An 18,802-nucleotide genomic window follows, 5' to 3' on the forward strand; every position below is an offset into this window, starting at 1 on the left:
GCAATAGCTGATATCTTATCTTAATGGAAATGATTATTAAAGAGTTCGACAATATGGACATTTGGTGCATAATTAAAGTTGAATGTATGTTTTAGAGTCTATTGACTCATATACACACAAATGTCTCGGTTTTCATATTCTAATTACGTTATTATGCTGATTCTTAAACATAAATTATCTAAGAGAGTAACCAAAAATGGTAATCGATTTAAATAGGTTTCCATTGCAGACTATTATTTAAATATAATCATACTCTGTCATCTAGTCGTTGTTAAAATTGTCGTGGAAGCGACGTGTTGCTTAGTTCATGTTTCCGAATTAGAGTTTAGCTACTTTCTACAGCCGTAACGACGATTTTAGGTAAAGCTGATTTTCTTCATATATAAAACCCTTACAACATTCAACGTATGTCTCTGTGAAATGTGTTTCAAACTGGCAACGTGATCCATATATATCAGGAATCTCTAGCGAAATAGAGGAGGTACTTATTTATTTTACATTCACTAAATGTATATAGCAAATTGTAGCAATCTACATATGTTTAATTTCCTTTCAGAGATTTATGGGTTTTTTTCTAAAAGATCAATTTAATTGTTAGGTGGTTAAGTGCCAGTCAGATTTCCTTTACGTAGGCGGTGAAGTATTTACACCGTATTAAAACCCAGGAACTAACACTCCTAAATGAGTATGTCTAAATGTCTGCCGAAAGTCATTTTATTGAATAAAGATGTTCATTTGCCACACACGAATATCTCCGAGTACGTCTTTATGAACGCGAAATATAATTTTCACACATGTTAACCATCTACTCGCAGATCTCTGAGGTTGAAATGTCAGACTTTTATTTCACATGTTGACAATCAATTGGAACTGAACATTTAGCCAACCATTAAACGTGCTGTATCATTCATGGTAATGGATTTGCATATCAAGGAAAGAATTATACCGCATACAACATGCTATTTAACAATATGAAATAAGAATGAAAATAATAACCGAGGATATTTCGTCAAACTACAGAAAAACAAGTAGCGTGGTTGAATCTGGCCTTCAGTTATTACTTTTATGATATTTACTATCACAGATGACTCTTTAAACTTGGGTAAAACACGTTCAGGTTGGAAGATGAACAGAAGTCGTAATATAAATCCCTTCGAACTCTAATGAAATGTTTCTCCTGCAGATTCGCCACTACGTGACCGACTGTCAATGGCCATCCTACAGATGCAGGAGGAGGGGCGGATACAGTTGTTATACAACAAGTGGTGGAAAAGCACGGGTAAATGTAGCAGGGAGGAGCAGAAGGAGTCGAAAGCTAACGCCTTAGGTGTGGAGAATGTGGGCGGTATCTTCGTCGTGTTACTTGGTGGTTTGGCGCTGGCCGTCTTTGTCGCCATTTTAGAGTTCCTTTGGAAGTCAAGGCGAAACGCCCAAGAGGATAGAGTAAGTTATTTGCTTGGTACCGACCTTGCCACAAATAAGATTTCATGCTATAGAATTTGCTTTCTGTTCTTTGCTGCCATATCCATCATCATAGATAATTCTGCTTGTCCTTTTTAAAGCTACATGTATATACAATACACATATCAATCTTGTGGCAGTGTCGCCCAAGCATCTTTCAACAAGGGATATCATCATTATTTTTAATGAGATCAGATCAATATTTTAAAATGGGAGACGTTCTGGTTAGCAAGTTAAATAGATAGGAAGAATTGTTGCTTCTTAGAAGTTCTTAAATATTAAAAATATGTGTTTTTGTATGGTCAGACCACAGATAAAGCCACCTCCAGATCAATAATCAATCATGTACAATTTACTACAAAAGCATTTTAGGAAATGACAAGCACACACAAACATTTCTCGATTACTTTAGTGTCGACGGGTGTATAACTGGAAAGGCCAGCGGGTAAGATAACAGCTTCAACAAAGTTCGCTTCTTAAGATTTAATTTACACAATAAGATTTACATTATTTCAATTACTCACCTTTTTAGTTGCTGAAAACACAGTTTTAGAAATTAATAATTAGTTATCCGTAAAAGCATGACTTAACTTACTTAATCATATCAAAGATACATTTGACGAAATAACATTGTGGTGGACTGGATCCTATTCTACCCTTATGGTTGTCGAAACATTTTTGTCACAGACTGAGCAGACATTTGTAGAAAACTGAGTATGGTATATCATCAACTCATTACTTATAACGTATATGTATGTGGCATTTACTTCTACGCATGTACGCTTATAAGCATTCCGTATATTCCGCACATCTGCCAGTCAACAGTCATTTTTTTGTCCATTTTCACATTCATTGTTACGGGTATAGTTATTACATGCTACTTAATGTTTACTTAAACTACACTTGTGGGTAGCAAACACATGTCTACAACCACAAACTGACTTCTAATTATACATATTTCTATCAGGTACTTTTTCGTCATTTTACTTATTGGTAGCTTTTGTTGATTAACAAGATCTTTATTCATCGTACTTCGTTTTATATAAAATCCAAAATTGTAATAACACCGAATAAGTTGTATGTGTGGACAATCTAAAGTTTATATTGGCATATGAAAAAAACTCAATCATTTATTCGTATGATAAAATTAATAGAAAGATTAAAATAGCCATATTTTTAATATACAGATTATGAATCTGTTTTTAATAAAGGTTTGTTAATCAATAAAGTCTATCCATTTAAAGTTTTCTTTTCCTATTTTATCTCAGTGTTTGAGATGGACAATTAACTATTTTCCACCTCTGCCAACAGCTAACGTTTTCCTTTTAAACTTTTTTCTTCTTATCTGTACATCATTTATTATTCATGTGAGAGTATATTTATCTATACAAAGCAATTGAAGCTTTTTCTCTCACTGTCGCTTTATATCATCAGTCTTGATAAAATACTGCCTTCAGCGTCTCTCACTATCACATGTTATACATCTATATAGTTTGATGCACATTTTAAAATCAATTACACGATTGCAATATTTTCCGTCATTAATATTTCTGCAGTATATATATTCTGCTTCAATCTTTCACAGTATCTTTGTCAATCTTTCTGTGTTCAATTTTGTCGATGCAATGGTAAATGGCAATTATAATGGATAGAAAACAATCCTTATCGTATCAATCAGTGTACAACATATATAAATTCAAAGACAAATATATAATTAAACCTTGTCAACCCGAAATCGACGTGGCCACAGTAAGTTTTCGAGTAATTCAAGTATTTGAGTTACGATACCATACCTTGTTCCCAGTATAATATTTGTTTTTTGGAGTTATGTATTATTCACACATATGGTAATAAAATGGTGACTATGGAATGAATGAAGTAATGGAATTTCTATTCTGTCGGAAAGGTCATGACGTTTTAACCGTCAGTACCAGGCTACATTTCGGCCTCAAGCACGTGGACAAAAGATGAATACAAGTGGTTAAATATCGTGGGTCAGAGGTCGAAGTATAGAACATGACTGCTAAAAACCTGTACCTCTCGGTCAGCCTCATTTGATATTAGAAGTTAATCAACATGTCCTCATAACAAACACACTGTACCAACATTATATCTTCATCTGTACACAAAACTGAAGCTTCCAATACAATGTATCTATTGTATAACCAGATACATTGGTACAATGGAACAATTGCATATCCAGATACATTGGTACAATGTATCTATTGTATAACCAGATACATTGGTACAATGGAACTATTGTATAACCAGATACATTGGTACAATGGAACTAGTGTATAACCAGATACACTGGTACAATGGAACTATTGTATAACCAGATACATTGGTACAATGTATCTATTGTATAACCAGATACATTGGTACAATGGAACTATTGTATAACCAGATACATTGGTACAATGGAACTAGTGTATAACCAGATACACTGGTACAATGGAACTATTGTATAACCAGATACATTGGTACAATGGAACTATTGTATAACCAGATACATTGGTACAATGGAACTATTGTATAACCAGATACATTGGTACAATGGAACTATTGTATAACCAGATACATTGGTACAATGGAACTATTGTATAACCATTGCTTAACCAGATACATTGTACAATGGAACTATTCATATCCAGATACATTGGTACAATGTATCTATTGTATAACCAGATACATTGGTACAATGGAACTATTGTATAACCAGATACATTGGTACAATGGAACTAGTGTATAACCAGATACACTGGTACAATGGAACTATTGTATACCAGATACATTGGATACAATGTATCTATTGTGTAACCAGATACATTGGTACAATGGAACTATTGTATAACCAGATACATTGGTACAATGTATCTATTGTGTAACCAGATACATTGGTACAATGGAACTATTGTATAACCAGATACATTGGTACAATGGAACTAGTGTATAACCAGATACATTGGTACAATGGAACTATTGTATAACCAGATACATTGGTACAATGGAACTATTGTATAACCAGATACATTGGTACAATGGAACTATTGTATAACCAGATACATTGGTACAATGGAACTATTGTATAACCAGATACATTGGTACAATGGAACTATGGTATAACCAGATTGCTTGAACGAAACCTCAGATGACACCATGCAATGTATATTGCCATGTATTTTCAACAAACACACATTTTAATACCTGATGAAGTGGTTCCCCGTAACAATACACAACTCGAGTGTCATATGCATTCATTCCAACAAATTGAAATATGATGTTCAGTTAATTGGCTTTTGTAGTAGACCCATTACATTTAATGTATTTACACCTAATATAACTGTGTCATAAGTCCTTCAAAGTTCAGCTGTAAACAATTGGCGTTCTAAGCATACTGTATACAACGCGACAGCGGGTTGAAGATACATTATAGGGCATCCTTGGTACTTCAACTTTTCTGTTCAATTTGGCGTTTGTCGTTATCAATATCTATGTAGTTAGCAGATGCGTTTGTCGAAAATACCGTTGACTTCTAGTATCTTCTGTTGTTTAGAAAAGAACATTTCGTCATACCAAGTATGAAATATTTCTTTGTTGAGCAAGCCCCAAGCACAACTACTGAATTCCAATATCAAATTAAAAAAATACACTAAAAGAACTATTTAGCTTTTAAAGTTATGATTCATTATTTTAAATGTTTATTTTTCTGCTTTGTAGCAATCGCTATGTTCGGAGATGGCAGAGGAGCTTAGGTTTGCTGTCCGCTGCCACGGGTCATCTAAAAAACCTAAATTCAAACGGACTTGTGCAAAATGTAAGAAAAGACATATAACACATTGTCCTTTAACGGAAGTACAGGTGGACTCGCCCAATGGCATGTTGACGTTACGCGAGATGAAAAAATCACCAAACCAGCCATCGAAGGAGTTTCAGTTCGGTGAGGGAGGCTACCTACACGTGGATTACAGTGATACAGATACGTAGCAATAGCTACAACTGCAGACATGTTTATCACTGTCACATGAGTTCAATGACAGCTGGTCTGCCATATTGAATGTGTGATATCGTTGGCTTGTAATGTTATGAGGAAGATGTTGGCTCATATCTCCATCAGTCGCTCTACATCAATTTGAGGTACACAACATATATCATTCATCCGTTTATTTATTGGTCATCTCATCTGCAACACCAATCAGCCGCGATCCCTGTCCGCAGTATATTTAAATTATTATTATTACTACAGTGAGATATCTAAAAAAAAAACATACCGTTTATATATTTCGCTATGTAGCTGACTGAAAATTGTTCTTATTTAAGTCTATTTTGGTGGCGATTTTTCACACAGTTATTGGGAAGTGCCTTACGGTATTAGCCCTTCTTCTGAATAAACTAGATAGACAGAAAGAACACAATTATATGTACAGAAATGTATTGATATAGAAAAATGAAGACGATGTAAATTGAGACAACAAAGTTCGATGCGCTGTGTTGCGAAGATACAAGCATTATTATATTCTATCAATGCATTGTATCCATACTGTTTACGTCTGTTTATAAACCAATCATGTTTTAATGACTTTATTTAACAGCGATTTTTTCTATATCATTTTCAATCATGTAAACAAATTAAGCAGACTGTAGTGTTTGCCTACGACTTTAATCAGCGACGTCAACGTTATTCATTACTATATTTTCTTGACCTAATTTACGGTCAATTTTGAAACAACATTTTTCAAACAATATTCAAACACTAAACGCTCTCTATATAAAGCATCTAGAACGTCGCTAATAAACTTTTTGAATACCTAACATGGTGAATATGCACGTTTTGGAATGTCGTTGTATTTTTGCTAATCATTTTGATCAATTTCAGATATATGGTTAGCGTCAGGTGAAATCGAAAGAAAAGCTTCTGCTGATCGATGGAATAATAGTATTTGTTTTAATTAATTGGACATTTTATCAAACTTTAAACACCAAATTAGTTTACCTGCATTGTAATTTTGACAATGTCATCTATGTATATGTGTATACGATTAAGATGGCGTTACATTACGATAAACATTAATTAGCATCATATCAAAGTACTTTTATTTCTGGAGTTTTTAGGGGAAATCACTTTAACTTAGGAGTCATTTTATAGTTCTTTATATTACAATCGTGCTGAATATTGATTTAAAATGATCAACACAAAAAAAAGAATAATTAATAGCGCAGATCCATGCACACGTTATCAGATATTACTGGTACTTTACATCATACTCGCCATGTTTATCGATTACTGTAAGCGTTAGCGTTTTTGTGGAGTCTTATTTTTGCGAACATTTGAAGATGATCAATGTTTAGATAGTTAATAAAGTGTCGATGAAAATTGTACCACAGCAATTACATGTACTACAAATGTTTCAATTTCCAAATATTTTATTGAAAAATAGATGTTAAGTGTCAATAGGATTAGACATCAGACGTAGCCTATTTAAGAATGTTAAAATATGATTACCACAAAAATGTATGTTCACATCATATTTATATAACAATTTCATAACGCCTTTATCCATTGTAATCCATATGTAAAAATGACAAGATTCTAGGATCTGTAGAGATGAAAGTGTATTGTATATTTTGGAAGCATTCTTACGATTGATAAAATGTCTGTAACATATGTATATAAATTATATATATGAATATATGTGTGTATATACTTATATATATTAGGTGATGAAAATGGAAAAATATAGATAAGTGATATTTACATTTATATCTAATGTATGAATGAAAGAAACGTTCTTGACGTCATCAAAGTGATGGTTCCAAAAATCCATTATTAACATTTTTGTGGTGTTCCTGTAATAATCATATGTCATATTAATTAACATGTTAAACAGAATATATTGTTTAACAAATGTCATTAAACATCTGTGGATTTAAAATGGTATTTCTCTCACGCCCTCATTGAGAAAAATGCCTCTTTTTACTGCAAAAATCAACTACCAACATTGCTAATTAATTTTCATCATCACTTGGTCAATGTATATGTCACAGTTTTCATGACAAAGCTGATTACAAAAGCATTTGTATAGGTAAGTGTTTACCGTTACTCGTAATACCTTCATACAGATACACATACGTGCACAAAGGTTTTATTACGATAAAGCTTTCTAATGAATGTTTAATCTGGGAGTAAATATAGATTTGTGATACAAAGAGAAAGATGGAAGAGAGGTGCGTATATGTGTGTAATATTTTCTAGATGTACATATTTATTTTTATTTATGGCTTTGTATTTGTCGAGTTATCAATATGATGAATGTTTAGTGGACTGACAGATGAGTTGTCATTCCATGTAATGAAAATAAAAGGGACCTCATCGCAAAGCTCATGACGTTTTAGCCAGATTGTCGATCAGCTGTGCATTGTACTGATATTATTACTAATTTTCTTTGCGTCTGTACATTTCCAATGTGTGGTTTTGACCGTTGGAAGGTAATTCAGCTAGAACCATATTTGTATTAATTTTGATTTTCTGCAAATTTACCAGTCGTACAGATTATACAGCTACTGGTAATATACGATACTGAAAACCAACCTATTTTTGTGGCAATTTATATTATTCTCGAGCTTTCGATAAATATATGGATATATCACTAAATTTTCTGCGATTCTATGTTCTATTCTATTCTTTATCGCACGTGCTATAAGTTGGTTTACGGTATAATTCTGGCACTGAAACTGTACACGTGACATTGAATCTATTTACTCACACGGCTGAAATAATAGAAATGTATATATAATGCACATGTAAATCACATACATTTAAATCTAATTATAAAGTCCATCTTTAACACGTTTTCTTCTGCCTGAATTTAATGATTATAATACGTTTTTACAGAATTATTAAACACTTAAATAGTAATACCCATATTTCTTTTATAGTTATTATATTAGTTTTATATAGTAAACCTTTCGCTAAGTCCAATTACCAGCAATCAATACAGATTTCTTCTAATTGAATTAATGCTCTATTGATCAGATTTTGCTGTATTTTTGAATTCCAGTAATAATTCTCACAGTAAATGAAATGCATTTTCACCAAAACAATGTAGTCTATAAAAGTTTTTTTTGTCATTTATAAATGTTCGTTGTTCTAACACAACTTTGCAAAAAGATTTTCTAAACATGAACAGTACTTCGATACAGACTCGATGATCAGGTTTGTATTTTTCTTTTCAAACAATTAGCTGCAAGTCGAGATCCACCTTCTCAAATATTGGAATGGAACATCATTAATTATCATAAAATATCAACGAGATAATATATTTGGAATCTGTGTGCCACAGAACCAAGGCATATTAAGCAAATTCTTGGAAAACATTTTTAAATATCACATTTTTTAAAAAGGAAAAACACTATACCTTAACCTGCTGATTGGATTTTCTTTTTCAATTTACCGATAAGAGTTTTTTTACAAAATGAACTTGAAAACTTATTTTTCCGTTTTTAACCTTACCTGTACAGTAGTCAATGTTACTTTGTCCTCTACTAGGAAAACTATGTTTCTGCGTTTTCTAAATGCATTACTGGTTTTAGGGGCCTGCGATACGTTCTGTTACTTTAGGCTTACCTATCGATTTTTAAAGTATTATTGCAATAACCACTCCTTTTTGCAATGAATACTATAATTCAAGTATATGTTTGAGTATTTCTGTTTGAAAGGTTTTTGTTTCTCTCAGTATTATTTTATATGCGTTGGTGATATAGATGTATGTAACTAATTTATACAGTTATTTATAATTTAATATTGTAAGATATTAAAATACAAAATCAACGTTTTTTAAAGCATGAGGATAGTACTTCTCTTTCATTCATAATGCATTTTTTATGGGAATATCCTTGGTCCAGTTGCTCAAAAGTTTATTAGGCACAGTTTAACGACAAGTTTTATATCCAAATTAAACATTTTCTTGTGATACGAACTTGTGTAAGGTTCCTAAGAGCTGCAATCTGCACTCACGTTCTGATTTTACTACAAATATAATTACATGTCTTGCAGCTAAGGAGAAATTAGCATTTCATAAATCAATTGATTAGCTGAATCACCTATTGAACACTCTGCCCTGTTTCTTGGTTGTTTTTTGTTTTTTGGTTTTTTTTTTTTAATTTTAATAATCCAAATTACGTCCCCTTTTAACCTATTTTGAGGCAACCTTCTTATTTCGCCTTTTCTCAATATAAAACGTTTCCGTAATAGCTTAAGTGGCATCTACAGCCATAAAGTGCTAATGTATTTGTGGAACAAATCTGTGGCGGTTTTTTTCGAATTTTATTGTCTACAAAGTGAAAGTAATATTGATTTCCTTTAGGCTATTTTATCTCAGATTTAAAATTCGTTTATATAAAAAGACATCTCCATATTAAATATCTCTTACAACAATAAGTAGTTCTAGTTAAATTTTAAGATAACATTTGAATTTCAAAGGGTTGCAACACAAAGATGGAGAACTCAGTCATAATTGAACCATCAAAAGTGTAATTTCATTTTGCCTGGTACTTGATATCTAGCTCAACGTTATATCACTGTACTTATTCTAAGACTGTGTCCGCTAAACATTCGGTTGATTCATGGAATAGTTTTACAGTCAAGAACATTTATAAGCTAAGTGAACAGATTATATTTCCATACATGATCTCAAAATCGAAAAATACTTGCAGCTTGCGGTATTGCTAATCCATTTTTTCCAGAATAAATAGCTATTTCGCGGAAATCAAATCTCAAAGCATTTCCATAAACATGGCATTTCAAAAAACAAATGTTGCACCAAATATGTGTGGTAAAATAACACGGGAAAATGTAATTATACTAATGATTATGAGCACAATGGCTACAACAAAAGATAAACTAAAATCAGACAATCTTAACAAGATACATGTTTCCAATTATTAACTGAATTAACTGAAAGTCATTTAATGATGCACGGACTGCATAACGACCACTTTGCAAAAAATTAAATTAACTTCGATATCTTAGTCCAGAATCAGCACTAATCATATAATATTATATGATTCAGTGTCCTTATATAAAAATTGGACCGCTATCTCAGTGTTAAATTTTTGCATTGACAGTGTTCTGGATTATGTGCCAGATATATTGGTTTGCCATAAATGATGGATTTATCATTTTGCAAAATGTTTTTAAAATTGTGATTTGTAATCAAACATGCTAGAGTAAAAACTTTTGGTGCACATTTTGATGCATATAATTCTTCATTTTGTATTCAGAAAAGAACAAAATAAGCATAGATCCAAATTTAGATATACAATTTAGTGTGTTAATATACTTTGCTATGTGTGCATAACGTTCATTTCATTCAGAAGAAATTTCCTTTCAAAGTATATTGATTGTCTCCCTTGTATAATACATAAGAATGGAAAATAATCTGCAATTGGGGGTTATTCCCCTTACAATGTACATATAACCATCATTTGTATCACGAGTTACTTGAAAAGATTCAGAAAGTTGGTAAATTTGTTTTTCTCTAGTTTCACCTATGTGGTGCTGTTATGTGTTTTCCGTTGATAAACTAAGTTCGTATTGGTTCGCCCTGTGAATTGTCTAACTGTATTTCCAACTTTTTCTGACTTTTCAACGAAGATTTTTATTTACAATGTTCCTAATATGAATAAAGTGAATGGAACTCATTGAACATTGGTTGTTACTGTTGTTTTTTAAACAAGCATTATCTTCAGAATGCTTGTAAACAGTCGCTTCTTTTTCTATAAGCATTACGCGCCTATCGGTAATTTTATAACATGCTATCTTCTTTAATTGTTCTCGGAATAAAATCTTGACACAAACCACTGGTTCAATTTATTCAAATTTCCGACTTCTTATTCGACTAATAATGATCCGATTAGTGTCAACATGTGATAAATCAGCATAGAAATAGGTGTAATATATATATAACCCCAAATTATTGATTATATATTAGTTTTAACGAGTAGTAGTAGTAGTAGTGTCTCTAAGTACGGTATCTCTGAGAACTACCCTTCTTGTCATAAGCCTCATTGTAATGTGTGTGTGACCAAAAAAAACAGTATGTGAATGCATATCAATTTTTATTAAAAATCAGTTATTATGCATTTTGTCTCTTTATGATACCTAATGCTCATTCGAGTTTGTGACTCGACTAGTTGACCTAGATTTGTATAGCGGTTGTCATGTGTTTATTAAAGTTTGTCTTTATCCGCAGTACTCATTACGACTTCCCCCGTTCAAACCTAATTATAATTACTTTAGCGTAACCTGTTTATGGTTGAAATCACGGTTATCCCACTTAAGTTGATATTTTTTATTTGAAATTGAACAAAAAAAATGCTCTTACATATGTATTTTTCCTATATATAAACTACTGTAATATAGAAAACTTGACCCCTCCTATGGGAAATATGAGACCACGGAACCATTAAATTTACGATTACTTCAGTGATGGAAGTGCTGCACCGATGGTAATTTTTCTCTACCGAAAATTCTCCAGAAGAAAATGTTGCTTATTTTACACTATTACCGCCATGGAAACGTTAGAGCTTATTTAAATCCACGACATGTTCCCCCATATGGAAAGAGGTACTAATTACGCATTTATTGTCCAAATAATGAATATCACTTATGCTCTCTCGGCTGTGGAGCATCTTCAAACATAAATGAAATATCCAATCTAATATAATGACACTTTTCGAATTTACAATAATAACCTGGGTATAAATACAGTAGTTTTAAAAAATCCTTGTATAAGGTAAAGACAAACGAGAAAGCTAACTTTTACCAAACATCTTTTTATTCGTCAATATATACAGGTATCAAACACTAACTTTGGCATAATGTTATGAAAGTTATGGGACAATAGTAGGATGTGACAAAATCAGATGACATAAGTGTGACATAATGATTCTCTCCACTCATTTACAAACGTACACCTCCAACATAACATGGCTGCTTACTAGATTTTACCACGTGAAAAATGGGTGAAATTTTACACAAATAATTTCCATTATTTTACATGATTCATCGCACATATCGTCTAACATATACTGACGATGATGACGATTTTGAAGTAAAAAAAATGAGTAAGGAAGACAAAATAAAAATAAGATCGTGTTTTACTACGAGTTACCTCCATTTCCTCACAGCTCATTGGACAGATAGGCGGACATACTATGCTAGATAGCTTACTGTGAATACCAATTATCATGAAACTTGATACTTATTTATACAATCATTGGTTTTGTTTAATTTCAGCCATTAGATTGTCGATACAGTAATACCACAAAATAATTGTCGTAGTGTACATATTTCTTTCCTTTTCATGTACAAAAATAAACCTTTCACACCTCAATGCTATTTATACACAAGGTATAAAAAAATCAACATGTTTCGATTGGTTAGACAAGTACATTGTGATGGATCAACGACGACACTGGCGATGACGGTAACGGGATGGGAGTAAGGGGTGTGTAGATGAAGTATGATACCCGCTAAAAGTGTTTGACACAAGTTTCCAGATTACATGAAATATCCATATGAAATCATGCAAGGTAGCAAACCGAGGACACAACCATATCACATGTATAAGAACATGACTGGGAACGGGAGGGAAATGTTTCACAGATTGGAATAAATAAATATTTCTGTCGAATCCTCATCTGCTGTTCATCGCACAAGTTCTTTACATTTGTTTCATATCCAGTATTTTAAGAATTAAGAAATACCCTACTTTTGCATTAAAAGTAAAAACCAATGGATCAACCTACATTTGACTATAATAAAGCAATCAGTTTTCAACATGGATAAGATTAATATATAATTTACAATAAGAATGACTGAAATGTTCCACACAAACATTGGGGAAATAGGTAGGTCAACATTAAGTGTTTGGTTTTGATATGGCAATCGCGGAAAATTCCTCCGAAATTTACCTTTGAAATTTTGCATAGGTAGTAATGTTGATGGTACCACGATATAATAAAACAAACCCCTTAAGCTACAGTTCAATGTGTAATGTAGTTCTATCGTTGTTACCGTTTGTATCTGTTTGCGGGGACACGGAGGAGATGTACACTATTCTAAATCAGAACGTATATTGCATTAGCTCTTATACACATTGAAAGCTTCAGTACACTAAAAACTATTGCAATAAAATGCGTTCTCAACTTAGTACACCAATTCTGTATAAATACAGAAATTACGATATCTATCACACAACTAATTAAAATAAAAATGTTTTGACATTTTATAACAGAAATCTAACAAAATAGCACAGCGTACAACAGGAAACACAACAAATATTTTCTTAAAAGTAATGCAGAGGTTGTTTTAAGTTTGTAACCAAGATACATTGCCTACAATCATTTCTCCTATATCATGTGCTTAACGTAAACAGGTGAACTCTAACACCGAGAGAATCGTTGGAAAAGGAGAAAATATTTGCCTTTGTTGCTGATATTGACATCGATGTTATATTACAATTTTATTTTATCGACGATGTCAACAAAGATTAAAATACACATTGATTGTCTACAAACACTAACAATACAACCTCATAAATAGCTTTAAAATTCACAAGTACATTAATATATTGGCAGCATCTAGTGTAACATTAACATCTAATATATGGCTATAAACTACCGTTACTACAAATGTTATTCCCGCAGACATATTTTATACAGTTGTTAAATATCTTAAGGCACGTGACAAATTTTATCATTTTATTGCATTTCAAAAGTGTATGTAAATCATCAACTCTCTCATTAGCAAGAGTCAATATATATATTCATATAACATATTAAGCTAATATATATATTTACACACACTCTATACTCCTGACACTGTTTTGTATATATCAGTCCCCCTGCCAATACCATTTATTTTTAACAAATAACGTCTAAATATGAACTCTAACATCACAGTCACTCACACCCGTCCTGTAAAACGCCATTCATCCTCCATGTGTACTTTATACGTTGAAGGTTTGTTAAGTCCAAGCAACCTGTGCTGTGTCAATCGTGCTTTGTAACACATAAACACTCTAATGTATAGTCACTCTGTCAATGCCAGGTGAGGTGACACGTATTGCTTTCATTAGACACTACAAATAACGTCATGAAATAGACATTTCGTGGATGAAATAGACATTTCATGTGGAAATGTTCAGTATAGTCAGTGTTTTGAGGAACGCGGCCCGTGGTGCCGACTTCAACTCCACGTGCTGGTGTAGGTGTTACTCCTAATTGTGTCTTGTTAGCTCTCTCATACTAGTGTAAGTGTGTCCCAGCATGCACTACACCGAAGATTACAAGCACAGTACCATTCCATTGGAAGTTCGGAACCAACTTCTCAGAAAATAGGTGTCTCAATCTACGATAGAAATTGAAATGTGATATGCTAGTACTATGCATTTAAAAGCCAGAAAGGTCAAGAATGATGCTGTTTTTTTTATTTTTTTATTTTTTTTAATTTTTTTTTTTTTTTTTTTTTTTGAAAATACCAAATGTTTGTTCACGAATCCATTTTTGTATAAATTATAATAAATATATAAGAAAGAATCCGAATAAAACATTAACCTAAAGCCCATTTAAAAAAATAATCGTGATCCTCTTTGAAACATTTAAATGCATAGTTTTTATCGCATAAGTTGATAATTCAGCTCGTGCTTTTCTAGGCGTATACCTCTCTTCCTCCTATATTATTTTGGCCATAGTTATTTCCACCCGTCAGCGGCATAAATTGCAAACCATTATCCACGATCTCGTGATCAGGTTTTCGCTTCACTGATTTCTTTGAAGACCCTAAGCACCGTATAGCAAACCTAAATTCTTCGGCCATTTCAGAACACAAGGATTGCTGAAAAATAAAGAAAATAATAATTATTGAAATTTTTTTATTTAAGAACTGAAACCACAACCATCATTATGTGGGTTAGCGTATTAATACTCTACGACATGTACATGTTAGATGGATTATTAGCAGAAACTACAAAGAGCACCAGGCACTATCTAAAGTTACAAGATTATTAACAAACAAAAGACCATATGTTATTAACAGTGATATATTTATAAAATATGAGTACCATTTTTTGTTAATTTTTCGTATGTTCACCACACCACATGAAATCATACTATATAGCATGAATAAATCTATTTTACTGAAAATAACTTTAACAATGTGATGTTAAAGATGTAGTGTCAAAAACATCGAATATTAGACTACAAGATTACCGATTTATGTAATTGCAATCGTTCATTATAATTGTTGACACAGGTAATGTGATGTTAGAAATCAACTCAAATAATTCCGGTAACGTGTAGAGTAGTTTAAGATATATTAAGATGATATTTGTTTTTCAAACTTATGTGTTTTGCTATTGTTACAACCCTTACACCTGAAGTTGCTCTCAACATCTGTGTCCGTTTTGTAAGTATTGTTACAAATTCTTTTTCCCATTTACATTATTTAGTACCATAAACTTTCAATATTTTTCTCAATAATGATTAACGTTACCTATTTTATCTCCAAGATTACATAACAGACAAATTGACGTTAATCTATACTGCATTTGCATATTACATAATTATCTGCCCTTGCAGGCAGATATTGATTTTGACGTCATAAGTTTGCGAATGTATTATCATTCGACATCAGTGTCGCTCAAAGATAATGACGTCACAATGGATCTACCTGTAAGAGAGGTAACTCTGTAATATACAAAGGCGTAATTTACCAACACGTAAACATATACACTTTCCTGATACCATGACAACATATAAAGATTAATATTTAGTACACAACAATGACGTATGGAGTATATCCGGGTAAATCATGTTACCATAACCATGTTCTACAACGAAAATAAGGCTATTTCTGCTTAAAGATTTATTTTGACATAATGGTATTGAAGTGTTAAAGCTGTAACACGAATTTGGCAAAAAATACTGCAGCAGAAATTGTATGTTCTTGAAACCAAAACAGATGTTAAAGCCGAAGGCACAGTAATAATCAGAAAATGCGATGAATGTAGTTTGCGTATGCAGTAAGCTATCAACATCCCACTTAAGTTAAAACGGAAGTCTATTCAGCATTTGAAATTTAGCGGGACAAAAAAGTTTGTATGTTTTCATTTCAATATGCAATTGAAAGGTTTAATTTGAAACGGTGTTCTGAAGAAAAGATTTTTGACAAACTATTTTTTAAATGATATCGAACGCGGTTTTATATATACAGTATATTGACTAGTATCTGCAATGAAATTTCGACTTCCGGTAGTCTTGTAGATTACATAAACAAAGTCTATTCATTGGGAAGTGCAAAGGAGCCTTTTTAAATGATAACAAGCATCATTTTCTTTTATCAAATTTCAGAACTTACGTTGGCATAAGTTTCAGATATTGAATGAAAGGAAGATGAAACAGAATCAGAATTTAAATTCATTCTGTACAGATATTTTAAAGATGCAAAGTATACAAATAAATATCTGAATATCACGTCGGACTTCTGAAGTTATTAAAGAAATGGTTGAAAATGCAAAATTTCCGTCTTCTAATTCCGAGTAAAGAGTAAACTAACTTTGAAGGCTCTATGAAATTACAAACATGTTATCACATTACTGTCACAGAAACATATCTTCCGAACGAAACATATCTCCTGAACGAACAAGAATTATTTCCCCTTTTATATTTTCTTTTATTCTTATCTAACATCAAGATATTGATTAATATACATAAATTCCATCAAATTACGAAACACAGTAAAACACGTTTTTAAGAAGCAATCTTACAACAAATTCATGATTATAACGTAGAACTTTTCATTTTCCCAACAGATGCTTGTTATAATGTGCATAACGAAGTATGCTCATAACGAAGTCATTTTATTGGTCCCCAGAGGTTCACGTGGTTTACTGTATATTATACTTGGCTTTATCATGTATCATTATTGTCTATGTTTTAAAAAATATTATGACGTTATTATACCGACACTTTACATCTGATAAAATCATCTATGATAGCTTTAAGCAGCAAATCGAATATCAATTAGATTGAATGTATTGAAGTTTGCCAAAAGCAAAGCGTCCTTGGCACTGCCAATGAAAGGCATGTTATACAGTGAATTGCTAGTATTATCTACATCCAACACCTGGCTACTTACTGCTAGTCGGTTGTTCCGCTGGAAAAACATGCACGACATGTTATTGAAGCAAATACGAAAACCATACAGATGTAATACGAAAGTAAACTAGGACAATCAGTTAAAAATACGAAACTTACTGATGCTAGGACATTCAGCTTCAATTGCGAAACTTACTGATGCTAAGGAATTCAGCTTCAAATACGAAACTAACACATTACAAAACTGACATTTAGAAAACAAAGAGAAGAAATAACAAAGGAAAATCTAAGACATCTCTGAGCATTCCAACTGAACAAGTGTACGTGCTGCATAAACACTAGACAATAACTATCTATGTCGCTAACTTAGATGACAAGAACGAGAAAGATCAAACACAACAGATCTACATCGACGTGCACATTAGTTTAGTTGATAGGTATGTTATGTATGCATTTATTCCAAATAAATTATAATATTTGAAATATCTTGGCAAATTAAATCTACATATACGATTCTATCACCTTGAACGATATTGCAATATATTGTATGCATACGATTTACAGTTAAATATATAACGCACATTTTATTATATTTAATAAAACTAAGTCTCCTTTGATATTAAGAAAGAAAGTACCTTCAAATATATATACAAGGTAGGAACAGACAGATATTGTTAAAACAATGTCCCTGACCAAGAGAGAATGATATCGAGGAGATCATGTTTAGTGCAAGTATTGTTTGGATTGGGATTCGGTCTTACCTTGTCTTCTCTGGCATTTTTTCTGGCTTTATATATAAATTCACATATGGCTACTATGACGCCCGCCGTCATTCCACCAATCAGAACCACGAACACGCCACCCACGTGTTTCACACCTAGAGCACTAGTTTTCTTCGCTTCCACCGTTAAGCACTTCCCGCCGCCATATTTCTCCTTCCACCACGTGTTATAAATCTTGTGTATTTCCTGTTCCTCTTGTAGTTTCAGAATTGCATTGGAAATTGGATCTCTGTATGGTGAATCTGATAAAAAAAAAACTTCATTTATTAATAACATTAAAAAAGGCAAGCATTACATGCTTCACGTATAAATACAATCCCCCGTACTTGCTGTGGGAATATCTTCCTAATAGTACACGTGCTGTATCACCTATCATTTATATGCGGGCTGCCGGAAAGAGT

General features: G+C 32.4%; 2 protein-coding genes across 11 annotated transcripts in view; one reads left to right on the plus strand and one right to left on the minus strand.

Annotated features, from left to right (window-relative positions):
- Positions 1-11,165, plus strand: part of LOC138329272 (glutamate receptor ionotropic, kainate 2-like) — a 130,778-nt gene extending 119,613 nt beyond the window's left edge. The window contains exons 13-14 of the mRNA XM_069276137.1: positions 1,184-1,443; positions 5,182-11,165. Of these exons, the coding sequence (XP_069132238.1) occupies positions 1,184-1,443; positions 5,182-5,448 (527 nt within the window). The 3' untranslated portion in view covers positions 5,449-11,165. The remainder of the gene's footprint in view (positions 1-1,183; positions 1,444-5,181) is intronic.
- A 1,109-nt stretch (positions 11,166-12,274) lies between these two features.
- Positions 12,275-18,802, minus strand: part of LOC138329279 (glutamate receptor ionotropic, kainate 2-like) — a 79,502-nt gene continuing 72,974 nt past the window's right edge. For 8 of the 10 annotated variants that reach the window (XM_069276164.1, XM_069276148.1, XM_069276216.1 and 5 more), the window contains 4 exons: positions 18,381-18,643; positions 17,660-17,677; positions 15,185-15,358; positions 12,275-14,872 (listed from right to left, as the gene is read on the minus strand). In XM_069276164.1, the coding sequence (XP_069132265.1) occupies positions 14,852-14,872; positions 15,185-15,358; positions 17,660-17,677; positions 18,381-18,643 (476 nt within the window). In that variant the 3' untranslated portion in view covers positions 12,275-14,851. The remainder of the gene's footprint in view (positions 14,873-15,184; positions 15,359-17,659; positions 17,678-18,380; positions 18,644-18,802) is intronic. The other 2 variants (XM_069276209.1, XM_069276224.1) reach the window with 1 other exon arrangement.

The sequence above is a fragment of the Argopecten irradians genome, chromosome 1, assembly GCF_041381155.1.
Source record: "Argopecten irradians isolate NY chromosome 1, Ai_NY, whole genome shotgun sequence".
NCBI lineage: Eukaryota > Metazoa > Mollusca > Bivalvia > Pectinida > Pectinidae > Argopecten > Argopecten irradians.